Source organism: Notolepis coatsorum (genome assembly GCF_963971535.1).
Source record: "Notolepis coatsorum genome assembly, chromosome: 18".
Classification (NCBI taxonomy): Eukaryota; Metazoa; Chordata; class Actinopteri; order Aulopiformes; family Paralepididae; genus Notolepis; species Notolepis coatsorum.
The window spans coordinates 27,293,920-27,317,866 of record NC_140182.1 but is presented as its reverse complement, the minus strand read 5'-3'; the positions used below and the strand labels follow the sequence as shown (position 1 = coordinate 27,317,866).

At 42.4% G+C, this 23,947-nt stretch overlaps 1 protein-coding gene across 1 annotated transcript; it reads right to left on the bottom strand.

Annotated features, from left to right (window-relative positions):
- Positions 1-2,545: 2,545 nt before the first annotated feature.
- LOC311245294 (dihydrofolate reductase) lies at positions 2,546-21,738 on the bottom strand (the record flags this gene model as incomplete). The annotated part of the gene is made up of 6 exons (XM_084335130.1): positions 2,546-2,648; positions 3,576-3,691; positions 6,021-6,147; positions 7,360-7,465; positions 10,731-10,780; positions 21,638-21,738. The coding sequence occupies 6 exons, from the start codon at positions 21,736-21,738 to the stop codon at positions 2,546-2,548; spliced, it is 603 nt and encodes a 200-aa protein (XP_084191256.1).
- Between the last annotated feature and the right edge of the window lie 2,209 nt (positions 21,739-23,947).

Sequence of the window (23,947 nt, the reverse complement as noted above, 5' to 3'; positions counted from 1 at the left end):
TTGTATCATGCACTTTTACTCTCATACACCTACACACATCCAGGAATACACTCACCAGTACATATTACTCTCAGAAATCTGAAGGACCGCAATGGAAATATTGTCATTATCTGTCAAATGTATTGTCATTATCTGTTCAATGTCTTGTCATTATCTGTCATTATCTGTTAAATATCTTGTCATTATCTGTTAAATGTCTTGTCATTATCTGTTAAATATCTTGTCATTATCTGTTAAATATCTTGTCATTATCTGTTAAATATCTTGTCATTATCTGTTACATGTCTGGTCATTATCTGTTAGATGTCTTGTCATTATCTGTTAGATGTCTTGTCATTATCTGTTTAATATCGTGTCATTATCTGTCAAATATCTTGTCATTATCTGCCAAATGTCTTGTCATTATCTGTCAAATGTCTTGTCATTATCTGTCAAATGTCTTGTCATTATCTGTTAAATATCTTGTCATTATCTGTTAAATGTCTTGTCATTATCTGTTACATATCTTGTCATTATCTGTTACATGTCTTGTCATTATCTGTTTAATATCGTGTCATTATCTGTCAAATATCTTGTCATTATCTGTTAGATGTATTGTCATTATCTATCAAATATCTTGTCATTATCTGTTAAATATCTTGTCATTATCTGTTAAATGTCTTGCCATTATATGTTAGATGTCTTGTCCATTATCTGTTAAATGTCTTGTCAGTATCTGTTTAATATCTTGTCATTATCTGTTTAATATCTGGTCATTATCTGTTAAATGTCTTGTCATTATCTGTTAAATATCTTGTCATTATCTGTTAAATGTCTTGTCATTATCTGTTAGATGCCTTGTCATCTGTTAGATGTCTTGTCATCTGTTAAATATCTTGTCATTATCTGTTAAATATCTTGTCATTATCTGTTAGATATCTCGGCACTGGAGTATACAGTAGCTGTTACATCTAGACATGAATGATATACAAGATATACAAATATACAGTACTGCTTAAGAAGCAGAGATCAATAAGAGAAAATATATACATTTGAGGGGGAAGAAACTACATGCTATTTCTGTCTGTCATTTCAGCACCAGGCGATGTCCATCTTATTACCTCTGGGAGCTTCAACTATTGCCTATTGCCATAGATAGAACAGTCTGAGCATGCGTAGTGAGCTGTGGCGTCATCGTTTATCTAGACTATGCGTTTACATGGCTACACGGATCCACTGAACGGATATTTTGGAAAATCTTCACTTTAAAATGCGTTTAAGAAAATCTCTGTATATGTTTCTGAAAACACCCTTTACGTGTGGATGAAAAGCCCAATTGTGGAATAAAATGTGCGTTTGGCAAAAGATCCAAATACATGGGGACATGGCCTCAGTTCCAGCAGCAGCTGGTCAATCAGCAACTCACCCCAGTGCAGCAGCATCTGAGGCTCGTCAAGCAATCAAGCTCCACACCCCTTCATATACCCCATTGTGTGCAGTGTTAGTTAGCTGCCTGGTTCATTGGTTGTGGTAACTATTCTCTGTGTCTTTGTGGGAGAGCTCTTTGTATCAGTTTGTAATTAGAGCGGTGGCTCTTTAGGGTGCTTTTTGTACCAGAGCTGATTAAAGCTCTGTTTGAGTTCTTAGGTATCGTTTTGGTACCAGAGCTGGTGAAAGCTCTGGTTCATTATTGTTAGAATAGGAAATATTGTTGTGTATTTGGTGTAGAGCTGGTACCTGAAGCTCTGGTTCATTGCAGTGTGTTTAGGAGTCTTTATAGTTTGTGTACATTTCTGTTAACCCTAACCTGTGTATACTTGTTTCTCTTTTTTGTGTCACCCAGCCTATGGTGATTGTCTTTCCTTTGTATTAATCTTTTGTTTCGCACACAGGGACAATTGAGGACAGGAAGATACCCTGGGGTCTACATTTTGCATCACGTAGGTGACCTGATGTTAAAGACACCAGCCTTAGAGTGAGCACCGCCACCTGTACTTTTGGGCGTCAGTGCCTGTAAGGAGGGGTGGGATTTCATTTCCTTTTATATTTCATTTGGTGCCACTGGTAGTCCTCCTTGATCTCTGTGTTGCTGTGTTTGTAAAAATAAATACTATTATTTAGCTAATTGTTTCCCTGGTTTTGTGTCACTGCACCCTCACCTACCCTGTCTGTGGCCTTGTGTTGCGTCTCCTTACTGGGGTACGTAACAGATGTCTTGTCATCTGTTAAATATCTTGTCATTATCTGTTAAATATCTTGTCATTATCTGTTAATGTCTTGTCATTATCTTTTAGATGTCTTGTCATCTGTTAAATATCTTGTCATTATCTGTTTAATATCTTGTCATTATCTGTTTAATATCTTGTCATTATCTGTTAGATGTCTTGTCATTATCTGTTTAATATCTTGTCATTATCTGTTTAATATCTTGTCATTATCTGTTAAATATCTTGTCATTATCTGTTAGATGTCTTGTCATTATCTGTTTAATATCTTGTCATTAGCTGTTTAATATCTTGTCATTATCTGTTTAATATCTTGTCATTATCTGTTTAACATCTAGTCATTATCTGTTTAATATCTTGTCATTATCTGTCTCCCTCCTGAAGACTTGGAACTTGTACTTGATACCGTTCTCCTCTTGGATCTCACTCTGTACACCGGGAAACCTTGTTTGGAAGAAAAACAGAAAATTCTGTAAGTTTGTCGGATGGTCTATTCTTCAATACAGTGACAGATTAACTATCAATCATAAACTATCCAAAGTCTGATCTATGAATGGGGCACACTGACCACCAAAACCAATGAGGTTGATCGTATTGACTCTTTGTGAAGCACTTTGTGACTCTGCTCTGTGAAAGGTGCTATACTAAATAAACTTTACTTACTTACTGACTTACAACTAATGTTGTATTTCTATCATGTTTAACCCTTTCACTACCACACTACACTGGAAGAAAGAGAACTACACTGAAATGTTTTGAAATGTCATGTCTACTAAAAAAACACCTTCAATCAATATCTGAATAATAAGAAATTACCTTCTTACTGTTTTTTACCATCCTTACATACCTTACCACTATGTACTATGTTACTATCCCTATTCTACTACCTATCATTCTAACATGTCTATACTACTATGCACTCAGCGTTAGGGTTGGGTACCATTCACATTTTAACTGATACCGGTACCTGTGAATCGATACCGGTACCCAACGGTACCTTTTTTTCTGTACTTTAGTCTAAAAAAATGTAATCTACCGACCTCAGTTGTAAAAAATGACAGTACCGAAATGTGGCACCGGTGGATCTCACGTGAAACGGTACTCGGTAGTACCGACGTGATTCGGTCAATACCCTTAAAAGTACCGGATTCGGTACCCATCCCTACTCAGCGTAACACTCAAGTTCAACACTGCTAGATGAATAATACCACGTTTAGCCACCAGAGGGGCACCCCTGTGTTGTTCACAATTTGTACGTGGCTTTGGATAAAAGCATCAGCTAAATGACTCAATGTAAATGTAAACATCCCACGCAAGGCCTCTATTGCACTTCTAACGTGTGTTCTACTGGTAAGACGAGACAACACCCACCTTTCTTGTACTTTGAAGACACTTCTGTCAAACGAAGGGAAGAAGACGTCGCAGTCAAAGTCGGCCATGATGTCTGTGAGGAACAGCAGGTCACACCAGGGATGGTTCAACCCTTCCTGAAGACAAGAAACACCAGGGATGGTTCAACCCCTCCTGAACACAAGGAACACCAGGGATGGTTCAACCCTTCCTGAAGACAAGTAACACTAGCCCCTTTCATGACTGTGATGCACGCCAACAAGGTTTGGCCGAGTGAATCCACAGTCCCTTGCTCCCCCATAGGAAATCACCCTATTTTAACTCTGAAGAACTGGTCCGACGCGAAACGTTCGTTATACAAGTATCGCAGAGAAATGTCAAAGGTACTCACAGTTGCATGAGGGTCTTGGACAGAGATATGCAATGGTTTGAAAGCTCTGCGTTGCTAATAAACATTTTAAATAATTTTTATAAACGTGTAAACAGCGAAGAGCGTATGGCTGCTCTCCCCCGAACGCCGCAATGAGGACTAGGGTATATCTGCAGAGCCGCACTGCCGTCTCTGTGATGTTTACACGTTTATAAAAATTATTTTAAATGTTTATTAGCAACGCCAAGCTTTTAAACCATTGCGTTTCTCTGTCGGACCAGTTCTTCAGAGTAAAAATAGGGTGGTTTCCTATGGGGGAGCAAGGGACTGTGGATTCACTCGGCCAAACCTTGTTGGCGTGCATCACAGTCACGAAAGGGGCTAAAGAAACACCAGGTCACACCAGGGATGGTTCAAACCTTCCAGAACACAAGAAACACCAGGGATGGTTCAACCCTTCCAGAACACAAGAAACACCAGGGATGGTTCAAACCTTCCAGAACACAAGAAACACCAGTGATGGTTCAAACCTTGCAGAACACAAGAAACACCAGGGATGGTTCAACCCTTCCAGAACACAAGAAACACCAGGGATGGTTCAAACCTTTCAGAACACAAGAAACACCAGTGATGGTTCAAACCTTCCAGAACACAAGAAACACCAGGGATGGTTTAACTCTTCCAGAACACAAGAAACATCAGGGATGGTTCAACCCTTCCAGAACACAAGAAACACCAGGTCACACCAGGGATGGTTCAAACCTTCCTGAACACAAGAAACACCAGGGATGGTTCAAACTAGGGGTGTAACGGTACACAAAAACCACGGTTAAGTACGTACCGTGTTTGGCTTTCCATGTTCCACTCAGGGGTGATGTAGTGTTCAGTAACTAATTGTACTTGTAGGGCTGTCAACGAATATTCTACATTGAAATTAATAATCAACTTTTTTTTAATATTATATTAGATTGTGAAAAAAACAGCCCCCGGTGGGCGTTCGTTACTGGTTAACATACCGTTGTATTCGTTCGGTACACAGCCTTACTGAACCTAAAGTCCAGTACTGAAACGGTTCGGTACGGATACGTGTACCTTTCACCCCTAGTTCAAACCTTACTGAACACAACAAAAAGACTACTTTTGGATGTGTTCAGTATCCAAACATTTGTCTATTCTGGTTGCACCTTAAAGAGAGTGAGAGACAGTAGAGACGCTGTATACTGTATGTGGCTGGTAATCACATGCAACGCAGGTCTTTAATTGGCTTCAAGTAGAAGTTCTCCTGCATACATCATCATGATCATGCCGTGCTGCCTGATGGACATTTGCACTCTACTGAGCACACCTATCAGGTAAACATTTTTATTGTGAGCATAAATCCAAATGAAGTCAAACTGTTAGCATTCGTCAATGAAATCAATAGGTATCACTAAACTCAACCTACCTAAACTAGCTTGCTGCTAGCGTTACCCATTCAAAGAAGAATGCTAACTGCCTATTTTTCTTAGTTAACTGAAATAGCAATGCAGTCTTATGCAACACAATGGCCAACGTGCCGGTGTGACCTCTGGTGGGAGTGTTATCTTTATTTTTATTTATTTTTGCCTTTATTTAACCAGGTTTGTCCCAATTGAGATCCAGGATCTCTTTTACAAGAGAGACCTGGCCAAGAATAGCAGCAACACAAAGTTTCAAAATAAACATAGACATTACAGATAAAAGTAACGTTACAAAATTATCAGATAAAACATTTCCACACAGAAAACCTGGTTACAATAGGCTTCACCATAGCCTTAAATACATTCAGTGTTACCAAGCTTTGAATCTTCAGATTGGACTGGAGATTGTTCCATGCAGTAGGTGCGGAAAACCTAAAAGCTTTCTTTCCCATTTCTGTTCGGACATTGGGAACAGCAAAGTGCAGAAAATCCTTCGAACGGAGATTGTAATTTCCACCATTCAAATTTATTCAGAGGATAAATAAATCGGAACCATACCAATAATGGCCTTGTAAATCTATAGCACCTTTATAACAAATTAAATAAATACAAAAATATATCCCAAGATATCCCTTTAAATCCAATCCCCCAGTTCACCTTGTAGACCTGATACCCTCCGACCACCCAGATGGTTTCCACCAGGCCGGCGAGGGGGGGGGCCGCGGCCAGACGTACGGCACTGTCAAGGTCTCCACACAGGAAGTGGGCGTGATCTGGGGGGGTGCTGTACAGGAGGGGAGAGAGAGAGAGAGAGAGAGAGAGAGAGAGAGATAGTGAGAGAGAGACAAGGACACACAGAGAGAGTAACCATATGACCACACAAAGTATCCACAAAAAACATACTGTTACAATTATATTACAATAATTCAATGAATGCAACCGTATGGCCCGTGCCCTTGAAGTGACAAATTAAAGTGAAAGTAAAGGCGTTTATTCAACCAGTGAAGCGTTTAGGATGCGGGTTGCTCCAGGGTCAGTGCTAGTGTGGGAGCAAGATGCTCTGGTCTTAATACTGAGTCTTTAACTCGAAGGGAGATGATTGAATGGGGGCTGGCTGGGTTTCTGCTGAATGTGGATGTGGTATAATGATTCAATATAATAAATCTGAAATAGTGTTGTGTCATCAGCAAACTTATACTGCATTAATTTATGGTCGGAGGTGGGACGTTGGAAATGTGTCATCTCTGATCTACGTGTGTTCGAGCTACAAAGCGAGTAAAACATGGATGCTCACACAAAACCTTTTTGCCAATTTTTGTGAGTGGCCATGTTGAAATGACATCAAATGACAGGGGGGTCATTTTTTGTCATTTTTGTGAGTGGCCATGTTGAAATGACGTCAAATGACCCTCAAGACCCCTACGCTCTGCATCTTCTGGCCGCCTCAGACCTACTCCTATCCAAGCTCCGGGAGGGTCATCAAAGAGAAGTTGCCTATTCTCAGTCCTTGCCCCGCAATGGTGGAATGAACTACCCACCCCAGTTAGGACAGCCAAAACCCGTCCAATCTTTCGCCGTCAACTAAATACGCACTTCTTCAACCATTGTCTGAAATAATTTTTTTTTTAAATAAAAATATCTAACCTTACTGTCATGCACTTGTCCTAATAAACTAACCTACACTGTAGCACGCAACACTTTGATGAACATTGTTACTCAGCTGATAGAGCTGTACCCTTCCTGATGACTTGACTTGTTTGGATAAAAGCGTCAGCTAAATGACTAAATGTAAATGTAGAGAGAGAGAGAGAGAGAGAGAGAGAGAGAGAGAGAGAGAGAGAGAGAGAGAGAGAGAGAGAGAGAGAGAGAGAGAGAGAGAGAGAGAGAGAGAGAGAGAGAGAGAGAGAGAGAGAGAGAGAGAGAGAGAGAGAGAGAGAGAGAGAGAGAGAGAGAGAGAGAGAGAGAGAGAGAGAGAGAGAGAGAGAGATAGGCGTACCTTAGTGTCTTGCTCAGGACCACATGCAGTGTGTTGGTCATTGGGAAGATGGAGTCTGGACAGGAAAACCAACACAGCCTCCCCCAAACCAGCAAGTTCATCTTTCCTGTAGGAGGTGGTGTAGGATAGTATCACACTACAGTAGGAGGTGGTGTAGGATAGTATCACTACAGTAGGAGGTGGTGTAGGATAGTATCACTACAGTAGGAGGTGGTGTAGGATAGTATCACTACAGTAGGAGGTGGTGTAGGATAGTATCACTACAGTAGGAGGTGGTGTAGGATAATATCACACAGTAGGAGGTGGTGTAGGATAGTATCACTACAGTAGGAGGTGGTGTAGGATAGTATCACTACAGTAGGAGGTGGTGTAGGATAATATCACTACAGTAGGAGGTGGTGTAGGATAATATCACTACAGTAGGAGGTGGTGTAGGATAGTATCACACTACAGTAGGAGGTGGTGTAGGATAGTATCACTACAGTAGGAGGTGGTGTAGGATAATATCACTACAGTAGGAGGTGGTGTAGGATAGTATCACACTACAGTAGGAGGTGGTGTAGGATATTATCACTACAGTAGGAGGTGGTGTAGGATAGTATCACTACAGTAGGAGGTGGTGTAGGATAGTATCACTACAGTAGGAAGTGGTGTAGGATAGTATCACTACAGTAGGAGGTGGTGTAGGATATTATCACTACAGTAGGAGGTGGTGTAGGATAATATCACACTACAGTAGGAGGTGGTGTAGGATAGTATCACTACAGTAGGAGGTGGTGTAGGATAATATCACACTACAGTAGGAGGTGGTGTAGGATAGTATCACTACAGTAGGAGGTGGTGTAGGATAGTATCACTACAGTAGGAGGCGGTGTAGGATAATATCACACTACAGTAAGGGTGGTGTAGGATATTATCACTACAGTAGGAGGTGGTGTAGGATAATATCACACTACAGTAGGAGGTGGTGTAGGATAGTATCACTACAGTAGGAGGTGGTGTAGGATAGTATCACTACAGTAGGAGGTGGTGTAGGATAGTATCACTACAGTAGGAGGTGGTGTAGGATAATATCACACTACAGTAGGAGGTGGTGTAGGATAGTATCACTACAGTAGGAGGTGGTGTAGGATAGTATCACTACAGTAGGAGGTGGTGTAGGATAATATCACACTACAGTAGGAGGTGGTGTAGGATAGTATCACTACAGTAGGAGGTGGTGTAGGATATTATCACTACAGTAGGAGGTGGTGTAGGATAGTATCACACTACAGTAGGAGGTGGTGTAGGATAGTATCACTACAGTAGGAGGTGGTGTAGGATAGTATCACTACAGTAGGAGGTGGTGTAGGATAATATCACACTACAGTAGGAGGTGGTGTAGGATAGTATCACACAGTAGTAGGTGGTGTAGGATAGTATCACTACAGTAGGAGGTGGTGTAGGATAGTATCACTACAGTAGGAGGTGGTGTAGGATAATATCACACTACAGTAGGAGGTGGTGTAGGATAGTATCACACTACAGTAGAAGGTGGTGTAGGATAGTATCACTACAGTAGGAGGTGGTGTAGGATAGTATCACTACAGTAGGAGGTGGTGTGGATAGTATCACTACAGTAGGAGGTGGTGTAGGATAGTATCACTACAGTAGGAGGTGGTGTAGGATAGTATCACTACAGTAGGAGGTGGTGTAGGATAGTATCACTACAGTAGGAGGTGGTGTAGGATAGTATCACTACAGTAGGAGGTGGTGTAGGATAATATCACTACAGTAGGAGGTGGTGTAGGATATTATCACTACAGTAGGAGGTGGTGTAGGATAGTATCACACTACAGTAGGAGGTGGTGTAGGATAGTATCACACTACAGTAGGAGGTGGTGTAGGATAGTATCACACTACAGTAGGAGGTGGTGTAGGATAGTATCACACTACAGTAGGAGGTGGTGTAGGATAATATCACACAGTAGTAGGTGGTGTAGGATAGTATCACTACAGTAGGAGGTGGTGTAGGATAGTATCACTACAGTAGGAGGTGGTGTAGGATAGTATCACTACAGTAGGAGGTGGTGTGGGATAGTATCACTACAGTAGGAGGTGGTGTAGGATAGTATCACTACAGTAGGAGGTGGTGTAGGATAGTATCACTACAGTAGGATGTGGTGTAGGATAGTATCACTACAGTAGGAGGTGGTGTAGGATAATATCACTACAGTAGGAGGTGGTGTAGGATAGTATCACTACAGTGGGAGGTGGTGTAGGATAATATCACTACAGTAGGAGGTGGTGTAGGATAATATCACTACAGTAGGAGGTGGTGTAGGATAGTATCACTACAGTAGGAGGTGGTGTAGGATAGTATCACACTACAGTAGGAGGTGGTGTAGGATAATATCACACTACAGTAGGAGGTGGTGTAGGATAGTATCACTACAGTAGGAGGTGGTGTAGGATAATATCACACTACAGTAGGAGGTGGTGTAGGATAGTATCACACTACAGTAGGAGGTGGTGTAGGATAGTATCACTACAGTAGGAGGTGGTGTAGGATAGTATCACTACAGTAGGAGGTGGTGTAGGATAGTATCACACTACAGTAGAAGGTGGTGTAGGATAGTATCACTACAGTAGGAGGTGGTGTAGGATAGTATCACTACAGTAGGAGGTGGTGTAGGATAGTATCACTACAGTAGGAGGTGGTGTAGGATAGTATCACTACAGTAGGAGGTGGTGTAGGATAGTATCACTACAGTAGGAGGTGGTGTAGGATAATATCACACTACAGTAGGAGGTGGTGTAGGATAGTATCACTACAGTGAGATACTATATATACTATATATATGTATATTTGCATATCATATATGTCACAAATGTAACAGTACTATATACCTGTATGTCATGTATGTCCCTATGTCATAAATGTCATGATGTCATGTATGTTGTGTATGTCATAAATGTCACTATGAATTGAAAATGGGGGACCCTGATGTAAACAAGACAAACGCCTTTCTCTGGTCTGCATCCCCTTAACAATTGTGTGTATTGAGCTGTACTGTATTGTACCCATTCTGCAATCTGTTAAATAAAGTTTTCATTCATTCATTCATACATTTATAAATCAATAATACTTTTTTTGGGGTGGGGGGATACTTTGATTCTACACCTTTCTAAAAGCTCTGTGGATGTATTTTTTTTTTTGTATCTTTTTTTATTAGGCTACATAAAATGTTATCTATACTGTAGCACCTTTTTGAGCAAATCCATCCAGGGACTTTATACGTCACTACATTTGAAAATGTGGATTAATTGTGAATGCATTGCTTCCTGATGAAGTGATGAGGAACAGCTGTTCCTGCAGTGATGGTGGTCACCTGGTCGGGACACTCTGCTCACATTGTCCAGGAAGAACTGGAACTCAGACCTGGGAACAGATTTTAAGCAATATTTAAATGATCACCGTCACTGTCACACACAGAAATATACATACGGTGGGGAGAGAATATATACATACGGTGGGGAGGAGACTGTACATTAGGAGGGGGTGGGTGGGTGGGAGAGAAATATACATATAATAGTCAGTCTCCTCCCGACCGTATGTATATATTCTCTCCCCACCATATTTCTCTCCCACGCACCCACCCCCTCCTAATGTACAGTCTCCTCCCCACCGTATGTATATATTCTCTCCCCACCATATGTATATTTCTCTCTTACCCCTCCTAATGTACAGTCTCCTCCCCACCGTATGTATATATTCTCTCCCCACTGTATGTATATATACCGCCATCTTTCTCCCGGGTTGGTGTGATCACATGACTGACAAAGCCGTGCTTGTCTGGGTAGCCCGGATGATGGTTTTTTACATCGAATTCTATACACCGCAATTATGCATCGAATTTTTTACATTGAATTTTATTATGCATTCGAATTTTTTACATTGAATTTTAAACACTGCATTTTTATTTCACATAAGTAAATTCGGAGCCAACAAAATTCAGATACATGTTTTCAAAGTAATTATTTTCAATGCTATAAATTCAGTGTCTGAAAAAATTCAGATACATGTTTTCAAAGTAATTATTTTCAATGCTATAAATTTGGTGTCTGATAAAATTCAAATACTTCTGTCACTCATTTGCTTCCCACTGTATGTATATATACCGCCATCTTTCTCCCGGGTTGGTGTGATCACATGATATATATATATATACCCCCAAAAGGTAAAAAAGAAAAAAAAAAAAAAAATCATACAGTCAACATATTCTTAAATAATAGCGCTGCCCGAGGCTGGGCATGATACAGTCAACATATACTGTAGCAAGAGAGAGAGCGAGAGAGAGCTCCCGTTCTACAGTCAATATACAGTGTACAGAGAGAGAGAGAGACACATTGGAAAGAAATTGAAATGCTATTTGGCCCTAAACAGAGAGTACACAGTGGCAGAATACCTGAGCACTGTGACTGAAGATCCTTGACTAGGTACAGACTCAGCGAGCACAGCCTAGCCATCGAGAAAGGCCGCCATAGGCAGACTGTGTGTGTTAGAAAGAGAGAGAGAGAGAGCATGTGTGTTTGTGTGTTAGAGAGAGAGAGCATGTCTGTGTGTCGTGTGTGTGTGTGTTAGAGAGAGAGCATGTATGAGAGAGAGATAAGCAAAGATGAGCCCCTAAAGGATATTCAACTTTTAATGGAAGAACAAAACAGAAGGAAAAGATAACTTCACAAAGGCAACATGAATATACATAGATCCAAAAGGACAAAGATCAACACTTAAATCGAAAGAGAAGAGGGTCTATACCAGAGAAAACAAAGTAGCAAGGAGCCAATGGCCGACATCAGCTAAATAGGCTAACTGCAAATAGAGTAGCCAGGTAGGCCTACTGACACCAGGCCACACACAGCTTTGGCCAACGCTACCCAAGCTACACAAACGACCAAGACAATTCACACACAGCACATGTTGTATCTCCAAATGTTGTGAAGTAACATATGTTTTGCCTGGAAAAAAACATCGTTATTAACAAAACATTCGGGAGGGGAAGGAAGGAAGAGTGGGGTAATGTCCAATGGACATCTTACCTGCACCAAGGAACGCAGGGCGAAAGGCCACAACACAGGTCTCCACGTTGACGAAAGGCCTCTCGCTGGCGGGACAAAAAGAAGCTATGGCCGGAGCCTTGTCATGGTGCAGGCCCGACTACATCTTCTGTCAAAGATGATGTCGTAGTCAGAGTGCCAGGGCCCCCTGCTATTCTCACGGCTAATGTCAATGGTCGTAGCACAAGCTAACAGCTAACTCTAGGCTAACTGATAGCATCAAACTAACGTTCCCAGCCGAGCGCAGCCGGCAGCTAACGTCGTAGCTAAACAGCTAACTGGCTAACAGTTAGCTCAACCCGGCTATCGCTAACCATTAGCTAACGCAGAAGCAAGCTATGCGGCTACCACTGAAAAACTGTACAACGTGAGAAAAGCAATACAGGTGCTGACACCAGGCCACACACCGTTAGCTACTAGTACTACAACAGCTAGTCGGCCCGTTTGGCTCCAGAGAGAGAGAGAGAGAGAGAGATATCCACGGCGGGAATAGAATAGAGTGCATTAAAAACTCACCAAACGTCCAAGAGGATGGAGACAACCGCGTGGAGTTGACGAAGTTCATCTGCCGAACGACCATCCTCTTCATCTTGGCATAACAATGCTGCACGCACTGTCTCTAGGTTAGCTAACGCTAGTTAGCCTTTAGCTAAGCTAGCTACTAGCCGACATCATCATGGCTATATCCCGACTGAACCACACGTTAGGACTCAATATTATAACGTAGCTAAAGCTAACTAGCTGTCCCTGTCTTTAGCCGGGATGGCTAGCCTGACTGAACTGTCTAACATGCAACAACTTTCATCTTCAGTCCATCTGCCGAACGATGTCCTCTTCATCTTGGCTGGCATAACCTCCAATGCTGCACGCGCGAAATAGTCAGACGCTAGTGATGGGTCGGTCATGAGCGACTCGTTCATAAGAGCCGATTCATTGCCGTGAGCGTGAGTCGACACCCCCGGCACGCACACAGACACACACAATGAACTCAACAGACGCTCCCTTACCTGTAACCCCTCCCCTCATTGAAACCAATTCTGCTGCCTGCAGAGCCTCAGAGCTGCCCTGCAGAGCCTCAGAGCCAGGAACAAGTCAGACACATTCTACAAACGTGTCTAATGTGAAATATATAAGCATATAAGCAAAACTAGATTTTAGGTCTGTGATGAAAAAGGGCCTTGCGGGAAGGGGGGCCTCGCAAAAAAAAATGTTATCTATACTGTAGCACTGCTCGCACACCCCCTGAGGCGGCCCTGTATATATATATATATATATATATATATATATATATATATATATATATATATATATATATATATATATATATATATATACAAAATATTATAATAATAATAATAATAATACTATTATTTAAAAAATTCAGGTCATATAGGTGAGACTGTGCTGAAAAGAATGATACAAAACATACCATGGTAAAAAAAAGTTGCCAAAACTTTTAAAGTAGCTTAGACTTTTTTTTTAGGTTTAGTTATTTTTTATTAAATTTTTTTACACTGAAATTCGATTTCGAAATTCAAACTTGTCTACAATTCTGCAACAAATTTCGAATTAGATTTTTTGTTAAAGTGACAGCCCACACACACACATAGACCTGTTCGCTGTATACGTCAGACTCAGTGTGTGCGCGCATCACGGGGGCAGAAAGGAGCGTAATCCTGGTCAGAACAACTGGGCAGACTACAATATATTTGCATTTGTTAGCCATGCTAGTGATCTAAACCAGGGGTTCCCAAACTTTTCAGGCCGCGACCCCCAAATAACGGTGTCAGAGAGCCGCGACCCCCACTATTATAGGAGGTAAAAAAAATCTAAAAAAAAATATTAAAATTTTTTCTTTTTTTTTTATAAATGGAAATGTACTGTATGGTTGAAACATGCAAACGTTCAAACACACACACACTAGTAAGCATTGGAGGCTTTTTACCAGGGCCGGACTGGGGAAATCATTCAGGCCAGGAAATATAGTGCAAAATATAGCCCCAGTCAGGCCACTTTTTAATCAGGGGGTCTGGGGCAGGGGCGTAACTTGCGGGGGGGTCCCCGTAAAATGTCCCCCGCATGATTTCAGAATGCAGTATTTGTCCCCCCCATGTTTTCCAAACCGCTGCAACTGCGCGGCCTGGCGGCCAGCACTGTGACTCGCTACTACACAGTGCCGGCACTGCAGATTTACCCTACTCTTGGAATTCATTGCCAGATCCTCAAAGTCATACATAGGGGCGCTGTCTCGATAATGCAGTGTTATTAAAGCAGCGTGTAGCCGACGCATGAACCAGTTGGAACTGGAAATCCGTTGGTAAAGAAATAGCGGCCTGGAATCATTTTTGGGACGCTCTCAATTCGCAGTAAAGGAATATATCTGCGGTTTCCCTGGCGGATGGCGAACAAGCCAGCCGATTCTACTATGAGTCATGACATTTGACATAGTCTATGACATCATACTTAACTTAAACTTGAACACGGAGGCAGTTACAAGAACTATCAGAGCCCCCGGGAGGGTGGTCGAATACCTTTTGCGATGTATGCAGGGAACGAATTGCAGAGGGAAGTGGAGATCGAGCTGCCTGTCGCCCATTCTAACGCAGGAGTCCTGGACCCCCGACAGGTAAGGTAAGCGATTTTAGATGTATCACTTTAAGTGTGCGGCTGTTGTCCGAATACTAGTGAATATTGAAAAATAAAGGCATGACATTTAGAGACGTCCCCGTCGTAGCGTTCTGGTGCGGGGATATGGGTGTCTCTGTGCGGGGGCGCAACAGCAACAGGTGGGGTAGGCTGGGCAGAGATGTATGCATCAAAACGATTACATTGTTTGTCTAGCATACATTCGATTTATAATGCGAGCACCTGCATTACAATCAAATGACTGATCTGTTATGTGTTATGGACCCGAGTCTCGAGAGGCACTTTATAATAGAAAAAAGACAGTGCAAACATGTATATGTCGCTTACAGTTTATTATGCCTATGCAGCTCGTTTATTTTGACAGAGTTAAAAAAAATTCACTAGTATCATTATATTAAATTAGCGGACGTGCAGCTGGACAAGCCCTGGCTCCACGATGACCACTTCTTACAAGAGGCGCCACCGCCTGGGAAAATGCGTATTGCACACCTGGTATTAGAAAAAAAAAATTGGGAAGGGGGGGCGCCCCCCCCCTGCGACGTCACTGACCACGCCCCCTAATATGTCCCCCCCACCGCTGGGACCAAAGTTCCGCCACTGGTCTGGGGGTCCCCCACCCGGAATTTTTTTGTTACAAAGACTTCATTTCCTGCATTCTGGTGCAGGAATTTTTTTATTTGTACCCTTTAAATGCCAGTGTTTGTGATGGCATCACAAATTATTGTTAAAAAACAGGCTAGTATGTATGATTAGCAACAACACTGATTTTGATGGATTTTCTGTTTTTTTGTAATGTCAGATAAAAAAATACAATCTTTTATTCAACTTCAGCCCTGATCATAACACCACATATTCATTTTATAATTCTAACCCTTTAAATGCCAGTGTGTGTGATGGCATATATTTGCAATATATCAAATGCAAAGTAGATTTTTCTGGGGGGTTTATTACAGGCTAGCATGTGTCAATGATTAGCAACAACAGTTTATTGTGTGTGTGTGAGAGCAAGAGAGAGAGAGAGAGAGAGAGAGAGAGAGATAGTTCTCCAACTTGTGTGAGTTGTAGTGATCTCCTGGTTGTTCCCCACCTAGGTTATCTAACTATTGCGCTGCTGCAACTAGAAACACTGGCCTGGCCGCTTCTATACTTTAAGCAAGTGGCTTGTCCTTCCGCGTTCCCGTTTTGCGCAAGTTTTTGGACGGTTAAGCTTAGGCGCTCTTTCAAAGTTGGTTAAGGTTAGAGTTTGTCTTAGAGCATGGCGATAGAACGACTGCCCTGATTCCAAACTCTAACCTTAACCAACTGCGAAAGAGTCGCCTAAGCTTAACCAGTGATAAACTAGGCGTTAGGTAGTTTGCCGGCTGTTAGACCCGGAAATAGGCGCAGAACTTGCCGTCCCACGATTGGCGCACCAGCGTTTCCGTTAGCCGGTAATTACCGGTATTTGACCGGCAAAATCTGTTGAAGTCCGACATATTTAATCTCTCCGGTCATAATGTCCGGTGAAAATAATTCCCTCTAAACACAATTAGATTATTTGAATTGTATTAAAATAGGCTAAAATTAAATAGCCTATGCGATGAACGAAACAAACAATCATTACATTTGTTTCATCGTTGCTTCACCAAGCAGCCAGTCTAATAATGACATCCTGTTGTCAGCGCGAGCTGGCTGCTGATATATTTGCGAGAAGCATCCATCTGCCGGCCGGCAGGGTGCAGTACTCCAATTCAGCCATTGGCAATTCAGCTGTTGGGTGGGGGCGCTGCTGAGCGGTTTCCAGACCAGACCTAAAAACACTGCTGCTCCATGCTTCACGTAAATATATCAGCAGCCAGCTCGCGCTGACAACAGGATGTCATTATTAGACCGGCTGCTTGGTGAAGCAACGATGAAACAAATTATTGTTTCGTTCATCGCATAGGCTATTTAATTTTAGCCTATTTTAATACAATTCAAATAATCAAATTGTGTTTAGAGGGAATTATTTTCACAGGACATTATGACCAGCACCAGTCGTTGGGAGGTGGAGATATACATCACGCAAACCCACGATAATGTTGCCGTCTCTCTCTGCCAAATTTCTCAGTTCTTCGCTTGATATAATTAATACAAATGTCCAATATAACGGAATTCGTTAGCTCATAAAAATGTGATTATAACAGACTGCTGTTTATTAAGGTCGGGCAGACTGCCCACCGACACCTCAAGTCGGCAGCAGCACGAAGTCTCGAGGGACTTATTTTATTTGGAATATATTAATGACTGTATATACGCAAAAGTAGCCTAGTTTTAAGTTAAAATATTATAAATGCCTTGATGATGTCATTCTTTATATAGTCCTATCAATTGTTTTTAAGCTCAATAAACTCTGACCGGAATTTATCCCATTTGTCCGGTAGATTGAAATCTACCGGACACTCAGACCTGCAAAAAAAAATTCTAACGGAAACCCTGTGGCGCACATGTCACATGACCAGAAACGTGCGTGGCCAATCAGAGCGCAAAATGGGAACACGGAAGGACAAGCCACTTGCTTAAAGCATAGACGCGGCCTGGCCTGCTTCTAAGTTCAGTGGCCTGACTGCAAAAAAAAAATAAAAAATTGTGTGAATTTATTTATTTATTTATTTTAATCATCTGGCGACCCCCCCCCCCCTGCGGTGGCTCGCGACCCCCCTGGGATCCCCTGATCTAAACAACCAATCCATGCCTAAGCTAGATGTGTAGATGTGTAAAAGGTATGTCTGTAGTCATGTGACTCAGTTGGTATTGCTGATTGGCTGGAACACGGTATGTTTGTAGTCACATGACTCAGTTGGTATTGCTGATTGGCTCGAACACAGTATGTCTGTAGTCACGTGACTCAGTTGGTATTGCTGATTGGCTGGAACACGGTATGTTTGTAGTCACGTGACTCAGTTGGTATTGCTGATTGGCTCGAACACGGTAGGCTTGTTCGAGATGGGATAGGCGGACGCAGATCTGCGCAGGTTTTACTACGGCCTCGCCAAACGCGTTGCATGACGGTTAGAATGTTGTCCGACTTGCTCTGAAAATCTGACGAGACGAGGCGCAGAACTCTCGCGGGAGCGAGCCACGCACAGCCTTCAGAGCGAGGCTCCACAGTACCTCTCACTCGGCTGCTCCCGGCTGGGAAGCGACTTGCTACGGTCGCGCAAAGCACCTATTGGCTCAGAAAAGTTGTCAGTCACCAGCCATGTGACAGCCAGGGAGTTATGAGACGTTTGATTGATTGATTGATTGATTGAAAACTTTATTATGTTATGCGTTTGTAGCAGGTATATAAAATATACTAATGTTGTATTCCACAAAGATCCCTCCCTAACGTTTTATTTTAATTGTTTATTATTATTTTTACTCTAATAGTCTTTTATTTTGAAGCCGTCGTCACTTCCTGCCGAAGTGACGTTTTTCCCCTTGCACTTCCCCTCTCGCGCCAGACTATCTGGAATGCTGACAGGGGTAAGACGTGCTTTCAGTGTCTGTAAATATATCAGGTCTAAAAGAACGCACTATTGTAAATAAGTTGCCGGGCAATGAACCGGAGTTGTATATAGTGGTAACTGTGTTAATGTGGACAATTTTGCACTTTTTGTAATGTGGTTTAGCTGTGTTGGCGAACTATTGTACGACACATGCTGACTGAGTTTGTGGTTATGGTCTGAGCAATGTGTGTTAGGCCTCGTTTCTCACAGCGTGACATTTCTCCCCCACTGTAGCATTATGCAAGTTATTGACGCCATCTGCTGGCCAAGTGTTGACATGTACCTGTGGGATGTTTCAACAGGTAATTGGAGATGTCTTATTATTTAATTTGTATTATTTCATTGTGTATTTTATTATTATTGTGATATTTCAATGTATCATTCAAAGAGACTATCTGGAATGCTGACAGGGCATTATGCAAGTTATTGACGCCATCTGCCGGCCAAGTGTTGACATGTACCTGTGGGATGTTTCAACAGGGGAAATAAAACACTGAATTGCCACAACTGAGTCTTCACTTCCACTGCACGACGACGACACAGAGGGTGGCCTTTAGACCAGTTACACGTTATCATCATATCATCATGATAAACTTCAAGCTGTCAGACACACACATACACACATGCGTCGTCTGTTTTGCCTCAATACTGTATATATAATTCTGTTTTGCCTCAATATACACAGTATACATATATATTGATGCAAAACAGAATTATTCAGCAGTGTGTTGTGTGTGCGTGCGGCCAGGAGCATGCAACAAGATGGTATACATTATGGTATATGAATAGTATATTCCACTATAGCAGTATATGGTGTGCTGTACATTTGAATCTGATCTAATTTTGCACACGGCCATCGCATTATAATGAGCTGGACAGGTGTGTAATGTGTGTGTGGTGACGTGAAAGCGTATCTGCCATGCGAGACTAGGCGAGAGGCTCTCGTGAAATCGAAAGTGTCCGCCTTTTTAACTCCTCCCCCGGCTTCACTCGGCTACTCTCGTCTACTAGTCAAGGCGAACCGAAATCCATCTCGAACAAGCCTGGTATGTTTGTAGTCACGTGACTCAGTTGGTATTGCTGATTGGCTCGAACACGGTATGTTTGTAGTCACGTGACTCAGATGGTATTGCTGATTGGCTCGAACACGGTATGTCTGTAGTCACGTGACTCAGTTGGTATTGCTGATTGGCTGGAACACGGTATGTCTGTAGTCACGTGACTCAGTTGGTATTGCTGATTGGCTCGAACACGGTATGTTTGTAGTCACGTGACTCAGTTGGTATTGCTGATTGGCTCGAACACGGTATGTATGTAGTCACGTGACTCAGTTGGTATTGCTGATTGGCTGGAACACGGTATGTTTGTAGTCACGTGACTCAGATGGTATTGCTGATTGGCTGGAACAGGGTATGTGTGTAGTCACGTGACTCAGTTGGTATTGCTGATTGGCTCGAACACGGTATGTTTGTAAACAGCGAAGGTCTATAGGGCTGCTTCATTATGACTAAAATCTTAAACACTTGAAAACACAGAAAGATGTTTACTGACAAAGTCTTTCACCTTGTAGAAGAAACCTAGCTTGCTCCTAACACAAACCAAGTCATGTAAATCTCCAGGGTCTAGTTGAGCTGTGTCGTGGTGAGTTTGGCACAGTGGCTGCAGTAGCTCTTCCAGCCTTATGTGCAAATTTACCTAAAACATTATATATTCATTGGCTTCCTATTGTGATTCTGGGTGAGGTATAATATAATGCATCATATCTTCAGAGGCCTCAGAATTTGCTGTTTCATTCAGTATATGACATGTCCAGGGGTGCAGTCGTAATATGGACGAAGGCCAAACGCCCGCGCACGCGTGCACGCGCATACATGTTCCCTCGGTTGCGCACAGAACAGATGATATCCTTCCAGTCGGGAGATCAAGCAACCCCCCACCACACCTACAGGGCTTGTATTTGGTTGTCGGTATCCTATTATTATGCAAAGTCTAGGTGATAAGTGCCGGCGGCCGGGGTATACGGCGCGACAAGTCATTTTTGTGTCGTCGCGCCGGCACTTATCACCTAGACTTTGCATAATAATAGGATGCGCGCACTTCGGCCTCAGTGACGAAGCCCAAACGCCGTTTGACCGTGTATGCCCAGCACTGCACCCCTGGACATGTCACTGTAACATTATGCTGTATGATTTTAGGGTTGAAAATGTTGCTTGTGTGCGCAGGCTCTCCCCGTTTAATTGCACCCCACAGTTTGAGAAGTGGGTGCGTTTGAGAGAGAGAGAGAGAGAGAGAGAGAGAGAGAGAGAGAGAGAGAGAGAGAGAGAGAGAGAGAGAGAGAGAGAGAGAGAGAGAGAGAGAGAATTTCCTCAGAGTGTGACATTTAAGTCAGAGAGAGCAAAATGTGTGCGTGAGAGAGTTGTTTCAGTTGTTTCAGTTTATGTCAAGGCCCGTTAATATAAGATAACGGCCCCTTGAACGTGGCCTATGTGCACGTGGTTAGATAAAATACATGCTGGTGCTCTAGTGTGACATCTAGTGGCCGAATATTATCTATACTGTGATTTGGGGCTATAAGTATAAATGTGAGGTTAAAAGCAGTGGTACGTTATTGAAATCATCTGGGGTTGCGCATTTATACTGTATCTTTGTCTGAATTAGTTACACAAGCTAAGCTACATGATTACATTACCATATTTTTGATAGTTTAAAAAATACGTCATCCAACCTGTTGCTCATCGCTGCAGGCATTTGTCGTTCTACAAACGAACCTGATGTGAATCACTGACTGTTGACTAGACATTCTGCACAACAGCATATATCGAGGTTTATTTGGTCTATCTATTATCCCAGATATGATGTGCATCTCCATACTCATAGTCATAATAGAAGCCACGGAATGTTTTATCTTTCAAAAACCACCGGTCAGCGCTGCAGGCTACAAGCGCTGTTCTACAAACGTGCTCACTACAATATGACGCGTTACATTAATAATAAAGTATGAATACGCCTACATTATACATTCTTACGGTAAATGCCACGGCAGGTGTCCATCCTTTCCGATCCCCATGTCTTTACAAGCTGCTGCTATGAGCCGGACGGGCTTCTTGTGCTCGTCGCCTGAGTTCATGTTAAACTTTTAGAACAGGATGATGAACTATTGGACGGTGGATCCGTTAAAGAGAATGAAACATCTACTGTACATTCCTCGGTCCAGTGCGAACGGCGTGTGTGAAATGCAAATCCGGCTAAAGCGCGTCATGCGTGACACATCTGGAATCCCTGCTTTCTAGAGAAGCATGCAACTGCAGAGCCGCAGAGCCAGCGGCGCTCTCAGGTCCGGCGCCACCCACCCATTGATTGATTGATTGATTGATTGAAAAGTGTATTAACAGATTGTAGAATGGGTACAGTACAGTACAGCTCAATACATACAATTGTTAAGGGGATGCAGACCAGAGAAAGACTTTCGTCTTGTTTACATCAGGGTCCCCCATTTTCAATTCATCATAACATATTTTTGTATCACAAACAGTAGGCCTACTGTATTTGCAAATCTGGTATGTCATAAATGTATAGATGTAGCAGTACTGTCTATCTGTATGTCATGTATGTCATATATGTTACGATGAATTGAAAATGGGGGACCAGTCTTTCTCTGGTCTGCATCCCCTTAACAATTGTATGTATTGAGCTGTACTGTACTGTACCCATTCTGCAATCTGTTAATAAAGTTTTCAATCAATCAATCAATCAATCAATATATGACATACATGACATACAGATAGACAGTACTGCTACATCTATACATTTATGACATATCAGATTTGCAAATACAGTACTGTTTGTGATACAAAAGTGTCCAGAAAAATAGTGTATATACATTTGACGTAGAAACTGTACATTGGGTGGGGTGGGTGGGTGGGGGCTGTACATTGGAGGTGGGGGGGGGGGGGGGTTGGCTAGGGGGGGGGGGGACACTGTACACTGTACATTGGAATACTGACAAAGCCATACTTGGTCATTTACTGTGCAACTGGGTTAGGACATTTGTAGGGACCAGTTTCGAATTGCAGTCTCCCGTAGGTGTTTTTTGAGAGTGTTTTTGAAAGTGGGTAGTGATTCACATTCCTTTACAGCTTTGGGTAGGGCGTTCCACATTGATGTGGCATAATTGCGAAACGTGTTTAGTCCCTTGTTTGAGCCGAATCTGGGTTTAACATGATTTGTGGAGCTCCCTCTGGTGTTGTGATCGTGGTATTCACTGACCTTTGGGAAGTATTTTGACATGTACATGGGTACCTTGGTTGCATAGTGTATCTTGTAGACCAGGCCCATTGCAAGTTGCTGTACTCTGTCGTCTACTCTAAGCCATCCTAGGTTGTCAAAGTGGGCAGGGGTGAGGTGGGTTCTAGGAGTCAGGTCAAGCAGTAGTCTGACTAGCTTGTTTTGAGATGTTTGTAATTTGTTTTTTAGTGCCTTTGAGGTGCTTTGGTACCATGAGGTGCAAGCATAGTCGTAGTACCATTGAATGAGTGCTCCTGCTAGTACCTTGGCTGATTGATTGATTGATTGAAAACTTTATTAACAGATTGCAGAATGGGTACAATACAGTACAGCTCAATACACACAATTGTTAAGGAGATGCAGACCAGAGAAAGACTTTCGTCTTGTTTACATCAGGGTCCCCCATTTTCAATTAATCAGGACATATATGACATACATGACATACAGATAGACAGTACTGCTACATCTATACATTTATGACATACCAGATTTGCAAATACAGTACTGTTTGTGATACAAAAAGAGTCCAGAAAAGGGAGTATATACATTTGACGTAAAAACTGTACATTGGAGGAGGTTGTGTGGGGTTGTGTGGGGGGGGTTGGGTACATTGGGATATTGACAACCATACTGGGTAATTTACATTGGAGGGGGTTGGGGGGGGGGGGGACACTGTACAAACAAGCAAAACTGTACATTGGGGGGGGGGGGGCACTGTACAAACAAGCAAAACTGTACATAGGAATATTGACAAAACCATACTAGGTAAATTACTGTACATTGGAGGGGGTTGGGTTAGGACATTTACAGGGGCCAGTTTCGAATTGCAGTCTCCCATAGGTGTTCCTTGAGAGTGGTTTTGAAAGTGGGTAGTGATTCACATTCCTTTACAGCTTTGGGTAGGGCGTTCCACATTGATGTGGCATAATTGTGAAACGTGTTTAGTCCCTTGTTTGAGCCGAATCTGGGTTTTACATGATTTGTGGAGCTCCCTCTGGTGTTGTGATCGTGGCATTCACTGACCTTTGGGAAGTATTTTGACATGTACATGG